The following is a 22254-nucleotide window of genomic DNA, read 5'->3' as shown; positions in this document are numbered from 1 at the left end:
TGAGATTAGCATGGTGTGGGCTGGTGAGCTGGCTCAGTGGTTAAGAGCACATGTTGCTGTCAGAGAGGATCAAGTTTCAGTTCCCAGCACCTATGCTGGGCTCCTCACAACTGACTGTCACTTCGGCTCCATACCTCTGTGGCTCTTGCACTCACTCACACACACACACACACACACACACACACACACACACACGCACACACACACAAATAAAAAATACTAATTAAAGTAAACATTTAAAAGATAAGCATGGAGGCTCAAGCCAATAATCCTATCATCAATCACTTTGGGAGGTTGAAGAGAGGGGATTGCTGCAAGTTCTAGAACAACTTGGACAACTTGCTGAGGCCCTGTCTCAAACAAACAAAACAAAACATCAATTCCAGAGTTTAAATGCCATTGGTGTAGAAGAGTTCTAAAGAAGGCTTACACGATGTATTTGTTATCAATTCTTTATTGTTCAAAACAAAATTGAAATTCTCTGGCACATAAAACAATTATTTCTACAAAAGGAAAGCCTACAAATCTTGATAATTTATACAAATAACAGTTTTTCAAAAAATAAAATTTTAATTTAGTAAACTTTTCTTGTGCTCTGTATTTTAGCACTGTCTGCAATGATCCTCCATAAATCCCTGAGCATTGACATTCTGATCATGTTCCAACAGCCCCACCCTCCCCCCCCGAGTTGGTCAGTTACTAAGTCCAGCCCTGTTATGGAAAGTGTCAGGGACATTTAGTTATTAAAAATTCATGCAATTTATGGCACAGGCCCAGTTATCAATGCTACTTGGGAGCTGAGTCACATGAAGTGCCTCTGCGTGTATTCGGTGAAGCTAAAGGAACCAAGTGCTGGAAAAGAACAATAACAATAAAGACATAAAATGTAAAGACTAGAAAGTCATAACAATAAGTACTCAAATAAATAAAAATGTTAGACATTGAACTTTATAGTCTTATATTAGATTCCTTTTTTTTTTTTTGCAATTGCCAATACATTAGAAGATGAAATGTATGCTACAACCCACTATTTTTGGTTTGACCATTGGGTTTTTTGTTGTTAATGTTAAATATTATTCTGAAAACACAGTGATTTCATTACAATTTAACTTTGGCCCTTGAGTGAAATGTTTACAAAATAATATACTCATGATAGGAGGGCCCTCTCATTAATGCCATCAAAAACTCTCACTACATCTGCCCTTCTCACAGAGACTAATGTCATAGGAACACTACTTTAAATTCTTTATCCCACTGTATTCAGATACATAATACAATGATTAATACAAAGAGAAAACATAGTATGATTTTTTTTGCACATCCAGCTTCCCTTTAATGGAAACATCAATCATATATTTACATGGGTTGTGAGAGGGAAGGAGAAAAAGTTAATCTTTAGTTGCAAATATCTGGCTTAAGAAAATCAATTTATTTGTTAGTCTGCTATGGTAAGATAATAAATAAATAAATATGAAGGGTATAGAATAGCTAATTTCTCTATAAAGAAGCTGATAATAGATTGCTGTTTTAGAAAATTAAGTTTTAGTAGCCAAGTTGGAGTACAGATCAAGAGTTATTCAAGATGCATTCTTCTCTATTTCATTTATAGATATTTACTCAAATATGGTCATTGAAATGCCTAATAACAGGTAAAGAAATAAAATACCCCTTTTGCTAGTGATAGTTTTGAACTGAGAAATGCATTTAGCAGAAGACCTAGACATTTCCACGCTAATGCTGGACTCTACTGCAGCTTAAATAAGTTATTTTTGACATCTTTCAGGAAGAGCAGAATGCAATAAAAATAAGCCTTTGAAGATTTATCTGCACTGCTATTCAGGTATCTGTTAGAAGCTGATTAGCATTTCACAGCAACTCTCACTGAAACGCAGTCATTAAGAACAGACCATTTATACTCCTCAGCACACACTAGTTTTAACCACCTTTGACCAGGAAGTACAAAGGGATTTTTTTCCCTTTTGTACAATCACTATCAGTTAAATACCAGAACAGGAGCTCATATAAACCTCCCTTTGTTTCAGCTGTATGTAAGCTTGTACATTAACCAGGAATAGCCTTCAAAAAACACAATTTCAAAAGAATTAATACAATGAGTTCTACACGGTTTGAGGAAAACACAGACCACATCAAAATAAAAATACCTGTGTGACACACACCCAAGGCCTCCCAGCCTCTCTTTACACCACCAGTGTGAAGTGTGGTTAGCTCTACTTTCAATGTCTTTTTTGTAATATGAGAGCAAATGGTGTTCAAAAGTGATAGGCCTGGGACATCCAACCACAAAACGCTCAAGTCAAGAAACAAGTGCAGATTCTGAAAGATCTGGACACAATGTTAAAATAAAAGTTTTCTAAGCTTCAGAAACTGATAAACAGGCTGTCCCCAAAGAAGGAAGACAGGCAGGACAACTGGTAGCTCACTGGTTCATACTGCATTAATCACTCCCTGTTTACACTTAACCTTTAATTACTCTGTGGCTGGATGACTTTCTGACTTCTCACAGTGTTTAATGAACAATATAACTTTGAACTTAACTTTCAAAAATGAACACATTTTGCAACTGAGATGCCCCCTCTCTCTTAAGAATGCCAAAAGATCCTGTTAAGTGCTCTGGTTTACAGTCTATGGGTAACAATTACACCCTCCAGGTTTCCAATGTTCCCCTTTTTGGTGTTAAGGACTGTGTCAACAGCAAAGTGGATTCTTCTTGGACCAGTGGCAGTGACCTTGATGACCTCTGCCCTGGGCTTGAGATTCCCAAAAAGCTTTTATCATAGCACTGTTGGGAAGATATCTGTTAATGAAGCCAGCTTTACAAGAGGAGGAGGAGGAGGTTGGTCCTGATGTGTCAGGTCTTGGAGGTCTTTAAGCCTTGCTTTTCCATGATGTTCCACAGCTTTCGAAGATTGGACTGTGTGATGACATCATCTGGTTTCAGCTGTAGAGCTCTCAGGTAGTTGGCCTCAGCCTTCTGGAGTCGGCCATTGAGATGCAAAATGGCTCCAAGGTTCATCAGAGCAGCTGGGTACTGCAACAGGAGAAAGGGTGAGTGTTAGAGGCTGGTTCAAGGGTTCCTTCATGGAAGATGAAAATCCTCATTCACTCATGCAAATGATTCCAAGTCTAGAGTCATTTGATAGAAGCAACTTAGCAATTGTTACAAATAGAAATAGGAAGATGAACACATCTTCAAACAGCTGCTTTGTGCTATGTAGTTTCAATAGGACACTTAGCTAGGAAATTTATTTATTCGTTAATGGTAAAACATGGGTAATATAAAAAAGAACCTAGTCAGACTACTTTTTGAAAAAAAGTTTCAACTTTATCAAGGTGTGGTGGCACACACCTATAAATCCCATTAGGAGTTCAAGGTAATTTTTGGTTACATAGTGAATTCCAGGTCAGCCTGTGCTAGGTAAGGCTGAATCTTAAAGAAATTTAAATAGATATAATTTCAGATAGAATTAAATTTTTTTGTTTCATTATTTATTTATGATAAATGTTTCCTAGTTTTCTTTAGCCAGAAGTATTTTGAAATAATGCCTTTGGCACTAGCTAATGTGAGAAAAGAATCACCTGACACACCTATCCTTTGAATGGGCCTACAGATGGCAGGATTTTAACAGGTGATTAAAACTTCTGGTGAGGTTATCAACCTCAGATTTTTTTTTTTTTCTTTTGGTCTTTTTGAGACAGGGTCTCCCTGTAGCCCCAGCTGGCCTTGAACTCATAGAGATCCACCTGCCTCTGCCTCCCAAGTGTTGGGATTGGGCCCGTTCAACCTCAGATCTTTAAAAAAAAAAAAAAAACCAAAACACCAAACAAAAAACTGCTAATATAGCTCAGTCTGTACAGTGCTTGTCTGGCATGCTTGAAGACCTGAGTTCAACTCCTAGTACTACAAAATGAAGCCAAAACAAGCAAACAAACAAAAATACACTGTTAAAGATATACAGTTAAGTGAAAAAAATCTAAGTCCACCCACTCTTACCACATCTTAGCAATAGTCCAGGCTTTTTGTGTAAAAACATTAAACTACAAGCTTTTACTAATACTTTCAGAGTTAAAGCCCTGAAAAATATTAAATGTAACCGCTAACATCTTTTCCCAAACCTAAGCTGAAGTATTTCTCAAGGCAATGTACTTAATTTTTAAGTTAGTTTTACATTTTGTAGTAGTGAATATTTACTATAAATATATCAAAGTAAACAACATCAAAATACATAAATTATGGTTTAGGAAAATTTTAAAAAAATCAAGTTCATTACGAAGTACTTAAGTAATTCCTGCGACATTTTCAGGTATCCACAAGCAAACTACAACAATACCCTGCACGAAAAGTTGATCAGAGTTCTTTTTTTAAAAAATATTGAGTTTTTGAGTTATGTAGCACTACCTTGCAATAACAGTTTCTAGCCCAAAATTTTCAAATATCACCTCGTGAAAGTGTATGTAATGGAAAAAACATTTTGCTTGCTATCTATAAATATAGACCACTGGTGCTCTGTTCTCGCCCTGTCCTTAGAACATTCTGGCTATTGACGAGCAAAATTTTGGCAGTCACATAAATGATATTTCAAAAATCAGGTAATATTTATATGCTATGAATGTGCTTTCATTTTATATGCTGTCATTAACTAACTGTTCTTCACTGGGTGCAAAAGCCAAAGATAATTCCCAATTATTTTTATGATTTTTATGATGCATGCATTTCTCAGCTGAAATTATATGACCCCGCTGTTTACTGTAAAAATAATTATTTTTGAGCCAAATCAATGCTGGAGAGAGGGTGAAATCGCTGAGAACAAACAGAGGTGGAAAATGATCAGATTTGGATTTGAAGAGATCTGGGTTTGAGTTCTTACTCAACCGTTGTGACCTTGGTGAAGACACCTAACACATCTCTGCCCCGTTCTTTGCATGCTGCTAGAAAGCTATGAGAAAAGTCAAAAATCCATGTGGCAGAATGCATTCACAAGGGGGATATTGGACAAATGTCAAGGTCACTTTTCCTAGTTCAGCATATGCTTCTTTGTAATTTTTATAATTTGGATGTCAAGGGCAACAGAATGTCTAGCTACACACCAAAATTCTCAGTTCTAAGCTGCTAGCCCTTATTTTCAAAATTTTCCACATCCCTTTTTCTTTTCCAAAAATAATATTGTAAATATAAGCTATGCCTGACCTTCATCAACCCTTTGGCCAGTTTGACTCCATACTTATCAAGAAAAATACAGATGGTCAGTTTCTATTTTAAACACCGATCCAAATAAACTGAGCTCTAAATTACATGTGCAGTGAACGGAAACCAAAAATAACGCCACCTACTTCATCTTCCTAAAAGGATTCTGCTATCACACCACCATGATTCTCTCAAGCTCCTCAGTGCCTGAGCACATTGCTGAATTATGATTCCTCCCAGTACTTGGCACAACTATCAACAAACAGCTACTAAATGGATGGTGAAATGTATTCACAGCCTGAACTACTAGAGATGCTAAGTAGATAAATGTTCTGACTTCCTGCTACCCTGAGTGGGAAGAGAGGAAACGGGGAGGGAGAACCACTGTTGGAGACCATTCCTTACTAACCAGAAATAGAAGCGGCCCAGTAACAAGGCTGAGAGAAACCAGATGGTTCTGTGGGGCACTCCTTAGTTCCTCAATCACTGGGTGCCAATGCATCTTTATCTACAGTGTGTATACCTCTAATTGCAATGCAAAAGGTTGTTAAAAACACTCAGAGGTTATCGATTCAGATGGCCTAGGTTCTTGTGCCAGAGAAGCACACATCTGAACAAACTGGGTGAATTTTGGGACCCCCAGTTTTTCTACAAATGAGGTAATAAATGTATTTGCTTCATCTGTTACTGTACACATTACATAAAAATAAAATCATAATTTTTTCCCCTCTTCTTTTCCCTCCCTTTTGCCTCATCATTTAAAAAACACCAACTAGAAAGGCTGGAGAGATGGCTCAGTGGTTAATAACACTGGTTGTTCTTGCAGAAGACCTGGGCTCGAATACCAGTACCCACATGGCAGCTAACAACTGACTGTAACTCCTGTTTCAGGGCATCTGACAGCCTACTTCTGTCCTTCATGGGCATTGCACGACACGGGTGCACTTACCTACATGCAGGCAATACACACATACACATAAAATAAAAATAATGAATAAATAAAAATATTTTTAAAAAATACCCAACTACAATCTCCTGAGTGAGCAATATACAGCCAGGGGCCAAGGGGGTCCTGACAGGCTCTGCCTTTACTAGATTTCCTAGTCTTTTCTCAGGTTATGACTCTTAAGAGATGGACATGGAAATTGGTAGGGGAAGTACAACTAAGCCACATGCATAGGCTGTACTACTGAGGACCTAAATTACAGCCTGATGTTCTTCTGTCTTTGGGAGTTATCTTCCTGCCATCAAATGATGAATAAAATGTTAATATTTTAATAATATTCTTAGAAAACATAATTATGAAGTTAAACCTCTTTGATGAATGATTTTTGAATGCTAATTACAACGGTGCTTTTATAATGACGTTAATCTTGCATTATGCACCCCAGCACGTTACTCCATTAAATAAAAACAACCATAAATTTATATTATAAAGTCAATGTGGGATAGCAGATCTCAAGGAAATTCATGTGTACTCATTGTTTTTCCTAATAAGTAGAAATATATATAAACTAGGTATGAGCACATTTAAGAATATTCTATATTTTTAAGAGTTATAACATTTAGATATAATCATAACAGTTTGTACTGGATATACATATCTGTTTTAATGGAAAGTTGTTTTTAGAAACCTAAAAATAAATACCATAATAGTGCTCAAAACATTCTTATAGCTTCTTATTTGAGTGAATGGAAGCCAATGAAATTCACAAACACTTCTGCTAAAACTTGACCTAAGTAACTGCTTTGAAAGTGTCAACAGTTATTTTGATGCAAATAATTTTAAATGTTTTTTTAAAAGGTATAAATAAGCCCGCTATGGTGGAGCATGCCTTTAATCCCAGCACTTGGGAGGCAGAGGCATGCAGATCTCTGTGAGTTCAAGGCCAGCTTGGTCTAGATAGCGAGTTCCAGACAGCTAAGGCTACAGAGAGACCCTGTCTCAAAAAGACCAAAAAAAAAAAAAAAGGTATAAAAAAATTGAATGTTGCTTTATCTTCAAGGACAAGTGCTTTATTTTTCCAAGCCTGTCATGTATGTGTGCCCTCCAGAGTGCTGGCTGCAGTAGCTTAATGAATGCCCACTGTCCTGAATGCCATCAGGTCTTCTAGCCACAAAGCTGAGTTCAGAGAGAAGTACAAGTACAGGCAGCGCTTCAATCCTGGACAGATTAAAAAAAAAGAATTTCAGGCCCCTCCTACTGAATCCGAATATGAATTTTAGCTAGATCCTCAGGTGCTTTCATGCTCATTAACACCAGGGAAGAATGTACTCAAGGTCACTTCTAGATCAAAGATCATATCACTTTACAGATTTGCAATAAATTTTCTTTTAAGAGGTACAGCATTCAGAACAAAGTATGCCAGATCAAATGTCTATCCCCTTATAAAGTAGACTTCTTCTCTTGGTCATGCAATTATTTAACTCAGTAAATGGTCACATGAAGTTTTATTAACAGAGCTGTAAATGATTAAATATTATGAGACAGAAAGAGAGGGAATCGAAATAGCATGTAATGGGTGGGTGTCTAAACAGCCTGAAAGACTCCTTCCTTGGCTATGGAAGTGAATACAAGGATTTCGGTGGCACTCCGTTTTATTACATGCTGGTGGCTTCGCTTTCTGCCAGCTGTAACTAATGGGCTGGGGATGAGACACCCAACCACAACTGCTGATGTCTTCCCTCACACACATGGTCTTTATTGAAGACAGCCGATGAAATTTTCAGCGTGTTAACCATGGTAGGCAGAAGCTTACAACCCTGTAGCACAGGGCTCCTGGCTTTCTACAACCAGAGGCCACCAACTATTTCACAGGCTAGAATGAAGAACCAGACCTTGCTTGTTTCCTTGAAGAGGACAGATGATTTACATCAAATGGGGAGAATGGCAGCCATGTGGAGGCAGTGCATGCATGACATCGTTCTCTTCTCTGCAGAGTTCTGCCTTTTTATTTTACTGTGGTCTTTGACTTGTTTCTCCAGTGTTGAAGGAGGAAATTAAAACAATCGATGTCTACTGGGGTAGAGTAGAGCAAAGACACAAAGATTATGGAGATCTGATTGTAGTTCAAAGTCTTTGGTGCCTACAGAAACTCAAGACTGGAGCACAAGCAGTTTTTCTGACTAGCTTATCATATAAGCTTGGAAAGAAAGCTATGGTAGAGAAATAGTTGTGCTGTAAGTGGGTGCAGAGGTAGGGATTCAAGTTTCTTCTGGGAATGGGACCAAAATGGAGAACTTTGGACAGGCCTTGGAGGGTCTAGAGGGAGGAAAAAGGGGGTTGCTGAAGGTGTTCTAACTAGGCAAGAGTTAGAATTCATGCAGTAGTTAGGCCTTCTATAGTCCATCAGATCTGGGATCTCTTCCTCTTTCATGAAGCAGAATCAACAGTCAAGAGACGGTACGGGGATATGTGATGCCGTGCAGGACCCAACATCACCACCTTTTAAGTGCTTTTATTTCCAATCTATTTTATTGATTTGTTTCCAAAGGATCTGCTCATGTTGCTGAGATTATTTAGAGAGCTGTGTGAAAGAAAAGTTCCCCAATAGAACTCCTGCACCTTGGACTGAACTTACTGCAAGGCTGACCAACTGATTATCACTCTGGAGACTGTGGAGAGTTTGGAATGTTGCAGGTCCAGAGTCTAATTACCATTTATCTCAGGCCATCCTTAGCCCCCTAAACAGCTACTTCTTACCCATCTCTGTTTCTGATCTAACATCCTGTGATTAACAGATAAAACCCTTTTAGAATGTATTAACTTAGCAGACCACCAGGTCTCACCAATCCAAAAGCTAAGAATGTCATCAGATAACATCTGAGACCTATAGTAAGAACCCTCCCACTTTGCTGTGACACACCTACTGAACGTATCCACCAATGTATCTGAAAAGTGTCTTGATTTATGACTTTTCTTTCTTCTGTTACTATAAAAATGTAAGGCAACTATTTCCATGCTGGAGCATAGAATTTAGGGTAACCTGAATCTGTGTTTCTGGGCCATGGTCACTCATATTTGGCTCCAGAATAAACTATCTCTTATCCTCTTTGAGGTGAGAGCTATGCTTTTGTGTCGACAGTGTTATATTTACTGCTGTGTGAACTTGGTACTGAAGAAAGAAACTGACCTCCTCCTTAATCAATTAATATACTGTGCATTTGGGGAATGTTTCCAAGATAACCACCTTCAATTTTCCTTCTGGATATAATTTGCAAAAAAAATGAGTTTGCACATTCTGAAGTTTTCAATGGATTCTCAATCTTTGAAAATTACCAAATAACCTAATGAAGGCTGCTTGCTGCCTTTCAGCTGCGGTTGGTTGAAATTGCTTACCCAGTTGAAGTTACTGCTGCAGTGACTGGGCTGATGCTTAAAAACTAATGGCATAAACATCTTAGGAAACACATCAATGGAAAGAGCATTTGTGCATAAATTTTATAGTTATTTGGCATATATTTAAGAAATAATTATTGAAGTTTCTAAAGAAGAGCTTACTGGCAGGTAGGATGGTGCATGCCTTTACTCTCAATACCCAGAAGGCAGTGGCATGTGGCTGTCTATGAGATCAAGGCCAGCTGGGTCTATGTAGTGAATTCCAGACCAATTGGGGCTACAGGGAGATCTATCTCAAAACAAAACAAAACAATACAAATAACATGAAATAGGGCTTACAGAAAAGCATGACAGACTGAAAAAAACCAGAGATCTGAGACTCCTTGGTCCAAAGAAGATATTGTGCCTTCTCCTCCATCACACTAGTGTGCTTAATGGTCTAATACCACCCTAGAATCCTGAATAACCCACCCCTGATTCCCTGTGTCCTCTTTCCCCCCACAAACATAAGTATATCAAATTCTTAAGTTTTGGTAACTTGGCCTTAAAAATCCCTTCTAAATTTTTCTCCATGGAGGCTGGGAATGTAGGTCAATAGTAGAGTGTTTGCCTTTAGTGTGGATCCATTTACTGAAGACTAGTTAACCTACCAAGAGTAACATCTTTGAAAGAGACTGACTCCTCCCGCCTCACAGCAGCCATCAATTGCCAACAGTTCCTCAGGTAGGGTTGGGGTTTCTGATCCACTTCTCCAAGTAAAATTATTTTGACAGAAAAAAAAATAGGGAACTGAACAGAATAATATGGGACAAAGTTAAACAAACATAAGTAACACCACATACGGATTTTAAAAATTAAATTTCAGGTATACAAAAATTTCAGAGAATATAACAAGTACTGTGCAACTTCAAATAAAGGCACATAAATAAAATGGAAAGCCCCATTGTTTATTCCTGACCACCTCCTGTGATCCTGAAATTGGCATTTCTCAGTGTAGTACATGTTTTATATTTTTGTTTTTTGTGAACCCACAATAAATGCAAATCTTATTTTGTAAGTTTTATAGATTTGTGTCATCATTTATCATGGAATGCCATTCTGTCCAGTGTGCACCTGAAACTCGAGTATTTTTGCCCATTCTTGCATTTTTCAGATTGATTCATCTTTAAGGGTTAGTCCTTTCACTGCATTCCACTGCATGACTTTGTTTCCTTGACAATGGAACACACACCCATTAAAAGAGTGCTGGTCATTTTCTTGTGCATCTCTCTATGCACACTTCTGGGAGAACCTCTAGGAGTGGAGTTACTGAATCACACAGGAGCTCTGACTTTGCCAGATCTTACAAAACAGACTTCCAGAGTGTACAAATGAATTATCCCCAACACGTAACTGGGGCCTCTTATTCTATATCCTTAATAAACTCAGAACTCCTTAACTTATTTATAATAGTTGAAAGCTGTATCCTATTCTGTGCTTAATTTCTTTGATCACTAGAGAAGGCAACCACATTTTCACATGTGTATGAGCTTTCTGTTTTTATCTTCAGCGACTTGCATGTTTTAAACAGTTGGGTGAAATAAGTTTGGTTGAGTTTACATCTACATAGTAATATTTGAAAGGTAAGAACACAGGGCCTGCACTACTTCTAGAAAGGGCTAAAACAGGACTACTTGCTCAGGGATTTCCCAAGTCTGAGAACCAGATACGCACTAATCACTGTTCTTTCTCCTTCCCCTTCCTTTCCTTCTCCCTTCCCCTCATCCTTCCCTCTCTCTTCTCCCCTTCTCTCCCTTCCAATCCCTATTTAGGCTGGCCTAGAAATTGCAGTTCTCTTGCCTCAGCCTCCCAAAGGCTGGCATTACAACTTTACACCACCACACCCTGCTACTAGTGTTTCTCAAAAGAAAAATGTGGTCAGGCATGGTCACTCAAGTCTGTAAATCTAGCCTTTGAGAGGCTGAGGCAGGAAGCTTGCTTTAAAAAGTTCCAGGTTAGCCTGAGCTACAGAGTGGGATTCTGTCTCAATTCCCATACCCTCCAAATAATAAAAATGTTAAAAAGAAATACCTGTTATAAACAAAATGCAGACTTCTCAATATAGTTTCACTTTTAGAGGTGGGAGCAAGTGATGGCAGAAATCTTGGGATCCACGGGGTGGACTTCAGAGAGAGACAACACAGGCCCCATAAGTGTCCCACAACGGCCTTTTAAAATCCCAGAGCACTGTAGATGGGAGAACATGGCAGGCCCCAGCCTAGCTAGAAGAACCTTTTCCTCATGGCCTGTCTTTATCCATATATCTTACTCCAAGGCTTTTCTTTCCATTTTTCAATGAAAACAGAAAAGTAATTTAGGATGATCAGCCAGCATCCCCTTTTCCCTCTTGAACCACACACCATGTCTACTAGCATCTTGTCCCTTTTCTAAACCCCATCGGCCTCCCACGGCTCTCCTCCACCTTCAGTTTCCCCTTGACTCGAGTCTGTCATTAACTAGATACCCATCTTTCTATACAAAAGGGATATTTCACAGACTTCAACTTGCACCTACACAAAGAAAAAGTTCAGAAACTTTGGACACGGTGCTGAGAGTGCTGAAAGGTCTTTTAAAATCTGGCGTTCAAAATGAATCCTTATTGAACACTGTGCCTGGAACGTGTAAATGTCTGTTTCTGTCATGTACTTGTTAGAGTATTCATCCCACATAGAGGACTCCACGGACAACAGCCTCCTTCCGTTCCCTCATACAAACTGCTCCTTAAAACAAACAAAACCAAACCAGAGAGCATGGTCATCTATTCACAGCTTACTTTTCATTGTTTCCACTGTCTGAATATATTAATTCCAACATTTACACAACGAATTATAGCTACTTGTTAAACATGTCTGTCCTCTTTGCTAAAGTTGAAAAACTCACCGAGTTTATTTCAACTGCCTTGATGCTGTTAGGATCCGACAATGGCACAAGAAAGAAACACTCAATGAATGATTTCAAAAATGATATATAGTTGAGTGAAAGAAACTGGCTGAGAAATGGTCAACTCTATATCAATCTCAGTGTTTTTTAATGAGCATTTATTGAGTACCTATTATATGTAAAGGTCTCTGCTAGACACTAGATAAGACATTTATTTTACTTTTATTTTAATATGCATATGAATTTAGTTCATTTTTAGCACACTCTGGTATTTACCACAAACTATTAAGGAGACATATGTACATTATCTCACTGCTGACCCTCAAGTATGGGAACTAGATAAAACTGCTGTATACTCAAGGCTGCCCTCAAACTCAGATATCTGATTGCCTCTGCTTCCTGAGTGCTGGGATTAAAAGCATGCGCCACTATGCACAGCCCCCACAACTGCTATCCATGCATTAAAGTAAGTACTAAGGAGGACTACACTGTCCTCAAGGGGTTTATAGTACTGTTCGTGTCAACATATGCATCCTCTGTAAGGAAGAGACAGCTGTGTCTACAAAGAAGGCAGTAAGAGCTGGGGGGGGGGTGGAGGGGTGGAAAGCTTATTTCCTTCTGAATATAAGGCTAGGAGAGAAGATGCACTATCAGGTTGCTGCAAGACTTACACTTCCAAAATAAGCGTGCCACACACATTTTTGGAATTGGTGGGTGGCATTAAAATCTTTTTTTTTTTTTTTTTTTTTTTTTTAACGTTTAAAACAGTTTTGGTAGGATGCTGAAAGCAGAGAGCCTAGAGTTGACAGTAATCTATCTAGGAGTCTGAATTTCAATTACTTTGTAGATTAAACTGCCAATGGAGCTACCCATGATGTTAACCCTTTTCTGACCAAGCAACTTGTGGGGGAAATCCCTACTAAAAATGCAACATTAATACATTACACAAAGGGATCTTCACAAAACAGCATAACAAACCAAACTCGCATGCAATGCCGTGTTCCCCATTCAGAAATTATAGTTCTCTGAAGTCATATGTTGCTTATAGTCATATTTTGAATAAAGCATCACTGAAAAAAAGCTTTACCAAACTCTAGATGGAGGAGGGGGAAAAGAACACTGGAGATCCAGCAATAGCAAGGCAGATTCTGCCAGATAATAGAAATGATTCATTTTGGTTCTCAGTTTCAACACAGCATTTGTGTTTTTGAAATAGCTTTGAATAAAACAAAACAGATACAGGTGACGAGACTCAAGTCTGTATTAAGGGAGTAGTTTCAATTTGTCAGTGACACATTTCATCCTGTATGCTTAATCCTTGCCTCCTACATCTGTCCCATGCCGGAGGGTTTAACAAGAATGCTCATTTAACTTTTATGACGGGTGTGATTGCAGCAATGTGGAACAGCATTCATTTTAATGGCAGTCAAAATGCCAGGAGCTGTGGAGCAGTCACTGTAGCAGAATAGTCTTCAAGGTGGTGGTCATTTCTAACAGACTTTAAAGTGTATCCCTTAAATTAAGAAGATGACCTCAGAAATTACTTTTCACTGAAAATGATGCTACTTCAAAGCTGAGGTCCTTAATTGCATAGGAACATCTTTCCTGGGACATAAATGGAAAGCCTGGATCCCAGGCTACCTAAACTGCACTCACGGCTTTCATAAAATGCAATTAGTGCACTGTTTATTTTGATTTGCCATAAGAACAAAGCTCACCATTTGAAGTAAAACTAACTTTTGCTCTCCGTCAGTGAAAACCTATCTGATGACTTAAATTGCATGCAGAGAAGAAAAAGAATGAATGTAAGAACTTAAGAAATTTAGAAAAGAATATTCACAACAAACAGGCATCATAAACATGTCCAAAAAACCAAGAGCTGTCTGCACTTAATTACACACCTTGATGCTACAGAATTCCAAATAATCTTGAAACCAAATTCCTTGCCTATGGATTTGAGCAATAGAATTGACTCTACCCTTCATTCATTAGATGTAGCAGGAAGAGGAAGAAAGAACATATGTGTACACTCTCAGTCATAATCATACTACACAGAATGATTTCCAGCTGTACATGGTGTTCAAGTGTATATGCAAAGCATGAGTCTGAATATACACGGTAAAATGACTGTTCATATTGAAGAGTTGAAGCAAGTCACCAGGATGTTATTGAATCATATTTAAGGAATACGTTGGAAATTAGTATTTATACCTGTAATACTTAAGAGCTCAATTTTCAATTTTAGGATCAGAATCTCATTTTCCTGGCCTTTTGCTATATAAAATTTAAATCTTTACATATATAGATTAAACCAGATGTGTATTTGTGTGCATTTGTATACATACATATTATAGGGTACAGATACACCATACTGGTATAATCAAAGATATGTTAGACCAAGGGCTCAGCAAATGCCACAACAATTGAATCCACAGGTAATTATTTGAACCTGTGTACATCACTTCCCTAATTGACTTCTATGCTTTCAATAAACAGATTTGATGAAGGTTAGCTGACAAATGACAGTTTGCATATTGTGGAAATAACAGATTTGTTCCTGAATAAGAATTATTGCAAATATTCACTTTTTGAAACTATGGGAAGGAGCATGAAGGCGGTGACTTCAAAGTAATAGATTAAAGTGAATTTTAAGTTAGGTTTACCATTATGAATCTCACTCTCTACAGCTGTTGTAACAGCACCAGGCACTTGGTGGCCCAATGTATTTCTCTGGAAGGTTAGATCAGGAGGGTGTCCCTCCTAGATATGTCTTTCCATGGCCTTTCTAGGTGTGTGCACACTCAGAGAGTCCCTGTCTCTTACTCCCATCATGAGCACTGTATGCTCATGGCTTGACTAAACCCCAGTGATTTCCCAGAAGCTCTACCACCAAATGCTATCGCATCAAGATTAGGGTTTCAACACAAGTGCTCTGGGGGACACAAATATCCAGTCCATAGCATGCAGACAGCATGCAGGCAACACAATTTTTTTTTTTTCTATCACAAAGAAGACTTGGGCACAGGATTAAAGCGGAGGTGGAAATTTCAGTCAGATGAATCATATTCAACGTGACGTTAGAAGGCAGCAATTGCCTACTTGAAGAGCAAATATAAAGAGCAGCATTTCACTAAGCAAGTTCATCACAGCCTTTCTGCACAAAGCAAGTGGAAAGTATTTCTTGTGTTTGAAGTAAAGATGACCAAATAAACATAAATGAGCAGGAGTAAAGCAATTCCTCCATAAACCGTAAATCTTCCCAGGCGCTAAAATTAAAATGCAAACACTGTCTGATGCATGGTATTCTATTTGCACTTTTATGGGGCCCAGACTTTGTTGATATATATTTGGAAAAATAGTGATGCAAGATCTTTATACATCATCCCAGAAAATATTCCATCAGGCCACACCAGCTGAGGTGAAGCCATGCCACACTCCAAATCATTGCACTTGCCAAAGTGTCACACCTGCCAAAAAAGTAAAAATAAATAAATGAGGTTTTCAGATCTACACTCATGGCAAATCAAGGAAAGTTTAAAGGCAGAGCTGCTGACACTCACAGTTAAGATCCCATAGGTCCCTTAAGATCTCTCCTGCCCATGCATTATTTTGCCTTCACTTCTGAAAAGTTGTGTCAGTCATCTCCTGAGTCAAGTAACCATGCTTGGTCAGTGCAGCTTTTATATCTATACTGTTTTAATAACTGGATTGATGACATCTTTTTTTCTTCAGGTCTTTAACAAATTTTTCAATGTTTTTATCTACTCAAACTGTTAATCTTCCACTGCTTATTTTTGAAAACCTCTACCACTACCCTTATTTTTATGCCTCCCTTCATTGGTCAAGTCTGATAACATAAAAAAGAAATAAGCAAGCAAATAACTAGATATCAATAACACCACTACACATACTCAGTTCAAGTGAATGCTAGCCTCAAATACATTTATTGGACACTTATTCACACTTACTCTCAAATAACAACCAAATGAGATTTGAAAAGGAAGGGGGAACAAAGTAAATTCTTTCAGACTCAATAATTCTCATGTGGCAACTCTGAATTCTTTTGGGTACATTTTCAATACAGAGTTAGAGAATCATGATTATGTGGTATTTGTCAAATGTGTCACAGAATCAAAGAGTAATATATTTCCATCTGCTGAAAGAACATAATTTTGTATGTACAGTGTTAACACCTGGCCACCTCTCACCTCTACCTATGATTCACGCCTGAACATGCAAAACAGAAACCACTTCTCTGGCATTATTAAAACACTTATCTTTTGAATTCTTTTATAAGAATAAGAAATGGGAAACATGATCCTTTTATCCTATTACACATTAGTTATTCTTGAAACAAACAAAGCACCTTATGAATACTTCACTAACTAATTAAATTGTAGGCCATTTGTCTCATAAATGTTTAATGCCTATAGCATATAATAATTAAATCCAATTTCAGTATCTTGAAATGGCTCATAGAAATTAAGCTATGCACTAATGCCTGTAATTTGATACTTTAAATTCAAAGATGTAAGTTTAAGAACTTTGCTAACTTCTTGGTTCACTCGAGAGAAGAATTAAATGGTAGTTATAAAGGTAATATGTTTAGAAAATTAAGTCCTGGCTAAGTGAGCCTGACCTCTTACAGAAGTGGCCTCCAGTAAAGAGTTCAGGGTGCAGACACCTAGGTTGCAGGTCAGCTCAACTCCAAAACCTGTTCAAGGAAGGGCAGGTACTGTGGATGTCCCAAGAAATATTGGCATTACATGGGGCATTACAGCATTTTTGACTATGTAAACAGGAATTAGGGAGAATGAAAATAAATTTTATAATGATGAAATAAGATGAAGATTAATAAGAAAGTAACTTCTAAAGATCATTTTCAGGCTATATTTATAATCATGTGTATCATGCAGTTCTCTGATTATAAGTTTAAAGATATGAGTCCTTTTAATGTTGTAACTCCAATTACATTTTTCCCTTTTAAAATGCAATTTGTTCACTCATTCAATTAGCAATTACTGAGAAACTTCTAGAGTACTAGACTCAAACAGCACATAAAACAGTCTCAGGTCTCAAGTTCATAGTTTAACACACAGGTGACAAGCACAGGCAGCACTGACACTGTACTACATACTAAGATTAAAAAAATGGAATCAAGTAGGGTCCATAGGGGGTGAGGATTCATGGGTGGGGAGACAGAATGTAGTGATATAAAGGAGGGATGGGAAATAATGAAGTAGGAGGGGTTAAATGGGATGAGGAATGGGAAGGCAGGACAGAGTAGGGAGTAAGAAGAGGGATAAATAGCACTAAAAGCCTTTAGAAATAGTTACATGGAAGCCTAGCACTACAGAAGCTTCTTAAATTATATATGTATTAAAGAGACCAGGGGCTGGAGAGATGTCTCAGAGGTTGGGAACACTGGCTGCTCTAGCAGAGGACCCAAGTTCAAATCCCAGCACCCAAATGGCAGCTAACAGCTGTCCTTAACTCCATTTCCAGGGGATCTGACACTCTGTCTTGACCTCTGTGGGCATTGCACAACACAGGTGCACTTATATACATGTAGTAAATATACACATAACACAAAAATAAATTTTAAAAAAGAGATTAAAAGAGGTTACCCTATCAGAAAGGGGCATCAACCCTACAAAACAACATAGAGTAGCAAATAAAAAACCTAATGCTAGGAATGACTCCCTCTTTGAAGCTATTGGTCAGAGGGGCCATATACCCTCAAACAATACTGGCCATTGCCCTTGCTCTTGGATTCCCATCAGAACTTCATGGTAAGAACCTACTGCTGAAGACATTACATATATGAGTTGTAGAATAAACAAGTAGAAATCAACCTGGCACTGACTTCAAAGTTTCATCTCTACTGAGTGGTTTTCATAGTGCTGAAAAGTGCTATGCATGCTACTGGAAGAGAAAAGTAATCATCAGCCTTGTTCAAGTGTGAGTCCTGCAACTTACACTAACAACCTGCCTGGCAAGGTATGACCACTGGTGTTACAAATGTTATGGGAGTAACCAATCACTTTCTGATTGGATTTAATTATCTGCTTCACAAGATGGAGCCCATATCTGAAACAGATATAAGACCTAGGAACCTGTGGCTAGAGAGGTCATAGGCCACAGGGGAGAACCTAATACCAGTTTGCTAAATGGATATAGCATTAAACTGACTTCTAATGACTTATTGTTATATGATAGATAAGGCACCTCTCAACTCTCACCAGAGAAAGTTTTACTTATAGAAGATGGCAATTAACACAGAGACCCACAACTGGGCAATGAGCAGAGAATGAGAGACTTTGAAATGCTCAGCCCTGAATAGTATACCTGTCTCAAACTTCTGCCTCCCAAGTCAACTCGCAGGTATCACTGTGGAAGTGTTGGTGAAAAGATCATTAAGAGTCACAGATGATGAATTACCACAAAAACAAAACAAAACAAAACAAAACAGAGTTTTCTAGAGAGCTGGGCCGTTACTCATAGAACTCAGAGCAATTGTGACAGCATGCACCAGGCCTGGGGAAGTGGGTAAGAAGTCACAATCTTAGATGAAGAACTATTGGCAATTGGTACTGCTGGAGAGGAAGAGTCAGCATTCTTTAAGGGTGTGACCCTTTGTAGGTTAACCAGGCTTCAGGGGATGGACATAAAATAAAGGTCATTTGTTTGGGGACACAAATTAGCTTTGATAGGCATATATGTATACATATATATGTATATGTATATATATATATACATGTAGATGTGTGTATATACATATATATGTATATATATGTAGATGAATTCAGGCGAGGTGTACTAAGGGGGATGCAGATAGCAGAGGGGGTCCAAATATAATAAAAATAAATTTTATTAAATTCTCAAAAATTCAACAAAATAATGAAATGAATCAAGGTACCTGTTTAAGGAAACTATGGGAGAGAAGGCCACAGACTCATCTTTAGTTCATGCCTGGCCCAATGCCAACCCCCAAAGACAGACTCAAAGGAAGAGTACATCAGGACACAGAGAGATTACATTGATAGGTGAGAAACAGCCCCCAATGTGGGGAAGCACAAGTAGGACTTGAGTCGGAAGGGTGCATGTTTTGAAAATCCTGGAAGAAAGTGTTTCTAGGAAGAAGGAGTAGCTATTTTTCACATGTTGCTGTCAGGACAAGGAAAATTAGAATTGAGAAAAAATGGAATTAGTAATGCTGAGAATTGTTCTAAAAACTTTGACAAGAACAGGTTTGCTAATATGATGAGCAAAAAAAGTATGTTGGAGTGGGTTCAAATGAAAATGAAAAGTTTTTCTATAAAGCAAGTGCAAACAACTTTGACATCTGCTTGTCCAGCTTTGACCTCTCTCCTGACCTTGGGAGCCATATTTCCAACATTCTCCTGGGTATCACCAGGTACATGTGCCAAAAGTAACCGCTGCTGTTCTTATCTAAAGTTGCTTGCTTGAGTAGATCTCATCTCATTTAGTGGCACCACCGTGCTCCCAGCTACCCAGGCTTCCAAACTGCCATATGGCGTTGCTCTTTAGCTAAGTCCCACTAGCCCCCCACATTCTCCACTTCCATTTTCTATAAATAATACTGTGTCTTCTGCTGGTTAGTTTTTGTCAGCTTGACACAAACAAGAGATAGCTTGGAAGAAAGATCCTCAATTGAATTTCCTGTCAGATAGACAGGAGGGCAGTCTGTGGGGCATTGTCTTGATTGCTAATTGATGTAGAAGTGCCTAGCCCTGTGGGTGGCAGCATTCCTGAGCAGATGATCCTAGGCTGTATAAGAAAGAAAACCCAAAGCCAGAAAGCTGCTTTCCTCCACTGTCTCTGCTTCAGTTCTTGACTCCGGGTTACTTCCTTGAGCTCTTGCCCTGACTTCCCTCAGTGATGGATTATGAAATAAGCCTTTTCTCCCCAAGGTGCTTTTGGTCATGTTGTTTATCATAGCAACAGAAAGCAAAGTAGAGTATGCTTCAGTGGTAACAGGAAAATTTTGTTAATATAAGAGAGACAGTAACAGTGGAGAGGGGCAGCAGCTGAAGGAGATGTTCTTTGCCAGCTCGGAACAGACGTGTTTCACTGGACTTAGAAGCATGGGTGCTTTCTCCATAATAGCAGGAGAAAAAGCATTTAGGGGCAAAGATGCTAACAGATGGTTAGACGTGGGGATAGAAACCTGTGGCCATTTTCTCTGAGCATGAACCTGATGGAAAGGGAAGAGATTTTAGAAATCTCAAGTATGAGAATAAGGTATCATTATCCAGAAAAATGTCAAGATAAAATACTAGAAAATTCTAGAATGATTTCCCAGCATGGAAGACTCACTTGAGGGTAACAATACATACTTAAAAGAGGTGTGTGTTTATTTAGCCATTGTTTGCGTCAAGATTCAGGTATGGAATAGACAGAGATGATGCTGGCTTTACCAAACATGTATGCTGATGGAAGAACAAGCGAGTAGAGGTAACAGGTAAGGAAGAGACTGTAAAAAAAATGAGCTTGGAATTCCATGTCAGTATGAAGAGACGGAAGGAATGTCATGGTAAAGAAAGATGGAATACCAGCTACTTCCATCCACTGTTGGTCCTAAGTGTGTGTGTGAGGTATTTGGTAAGTCAGTAGCAAAAGTGAAGGTGATTGTCAAGGAACAGGAACAGCAGCCAGGCAAGAGGGCGGAAGACCAAAGTGAGTCACATATTTCAAGAGGTGAAAACTGATGCAGGCAAAAAAGGGGTACAGAGTCACACTGGTGTTAAGATTTGGGGGAATGATGGATAATCTGAGAGCTGGGACTTTTGGGGTGACTTCCGAGACCTTGAAAAGATAAAGAACATGAAGAAGATTAGTGCTGTTCGTATTAAGGAAGAAAATTATAGCTCATTCACAAAAGCTAGCAAATATGGGTGCTACTTCATTGTTTTGGCGAAGATAACTTCTTGAAGATAATGCCCACCTGTTAATGACAGCTGTAAGCTACAGAAGTTGCTGCTGCTTATGCCTTGGGACTCTTCTCCATGAAGGCAACTGTGGCTCTTGAAGTATTTCAGATGTTTCTAATTATTGGTGAATGCCTTTCTTCCTCCTTTTTTAAAATAATTATTTATTTTTATTTTATGTGTATGAGTATTTTGTTTGCATGAATATCTATGTACCTGCATACAGATGCCAGATACAGGTGCTGGATATCCTGGAACTGGAGTTACACATGACAGTGAGCTACCATGCAAGTGTTGGAACCTGAACCTAGGACTTGCAAGAGCAGTGATTGCTCTTAACCACCAAGCAATCTCTCCAGGCCCTGATGGATGCATTTCTTGATGTTGTTATTGGATTGCTAAAGCAGTCTTGTTGTCCATGTTTTATGATCCTAATTTTCCTTGTACTACAGTAGCTAGCCTAAAGCAATATTGATTTCATTTATTACTTTGTGTCCATTCAATAGCACTTAATATATAAAATTAAATTTATAAATCAAGTAAAACAATTATATATCTAATGGGAATTAGTGGTATTACTTTCATTTAAAGAATAAGTTGTAATATTTAGCATGATTATTCAAATAGAAATTATTTACTACAGGAAAGGGAGAAGCAAACATGGAACTGGTTAAGACACATGTGTTAAGTTATTGGAATGTCACAAGAATGACATTTTTGTTAGGTACATTTACTTACATATTTGTCAGTATTTTTTGAGTTATATATTACATGTGATACTATATGTATTTGATTTTATAATCAGGGTGTAAGACAACATTTTCACAGCACTTCTCTGTGGA

At 38.2% G+C, this 22254-nt stretch overlaps 1 protein-coding gene across 2 annotated transcripts in view; it reads right to left on the bottom strand.

Moving 5' to 3' along the window:
- Window positions 1–961: 961 nt before the first annotated feature.
- Tmtc2 (transmembrane O-mannosyltransferase targeting cadherins 2) overlaps window positions 962–22254 on the bottom strand; it is a 507640-nt gene continuing 486347 nt past the window's right edge. For both annotated transcript variants that reach the window (XM_008852327.2, XM_029555737.1), the window contains one exon: window positions 962–3049. In XM_008852327.2, coding sequence (XP_008850549.1) covers window positions 2870–3049 — 180 coding nt within the window. In that variant the 3' untranslated portion in view covers window positions 962–2869. The remainder of the gene's footprint in view (window positions 3050–22254) is intronic.

This window comes from Nannospalax galili, unplaced genomic scaffold (genome assembly GCF_000622305.1).
Source record: "Nannospalax galili isolate Female #2095 unplaced genomic scaffold, S.galili_v1.0 scaffold390, whole genome shotgun sequence".
Lineage (NCBI taxonomy): Eukaryota > Metazoa > Chordata > Mammalia > Rodentia > Spalacidae > Nannospalax > Nannospalax galili.
This window is presented reverse-complemented; position numbering and strand designations above follow the sequence as displayed.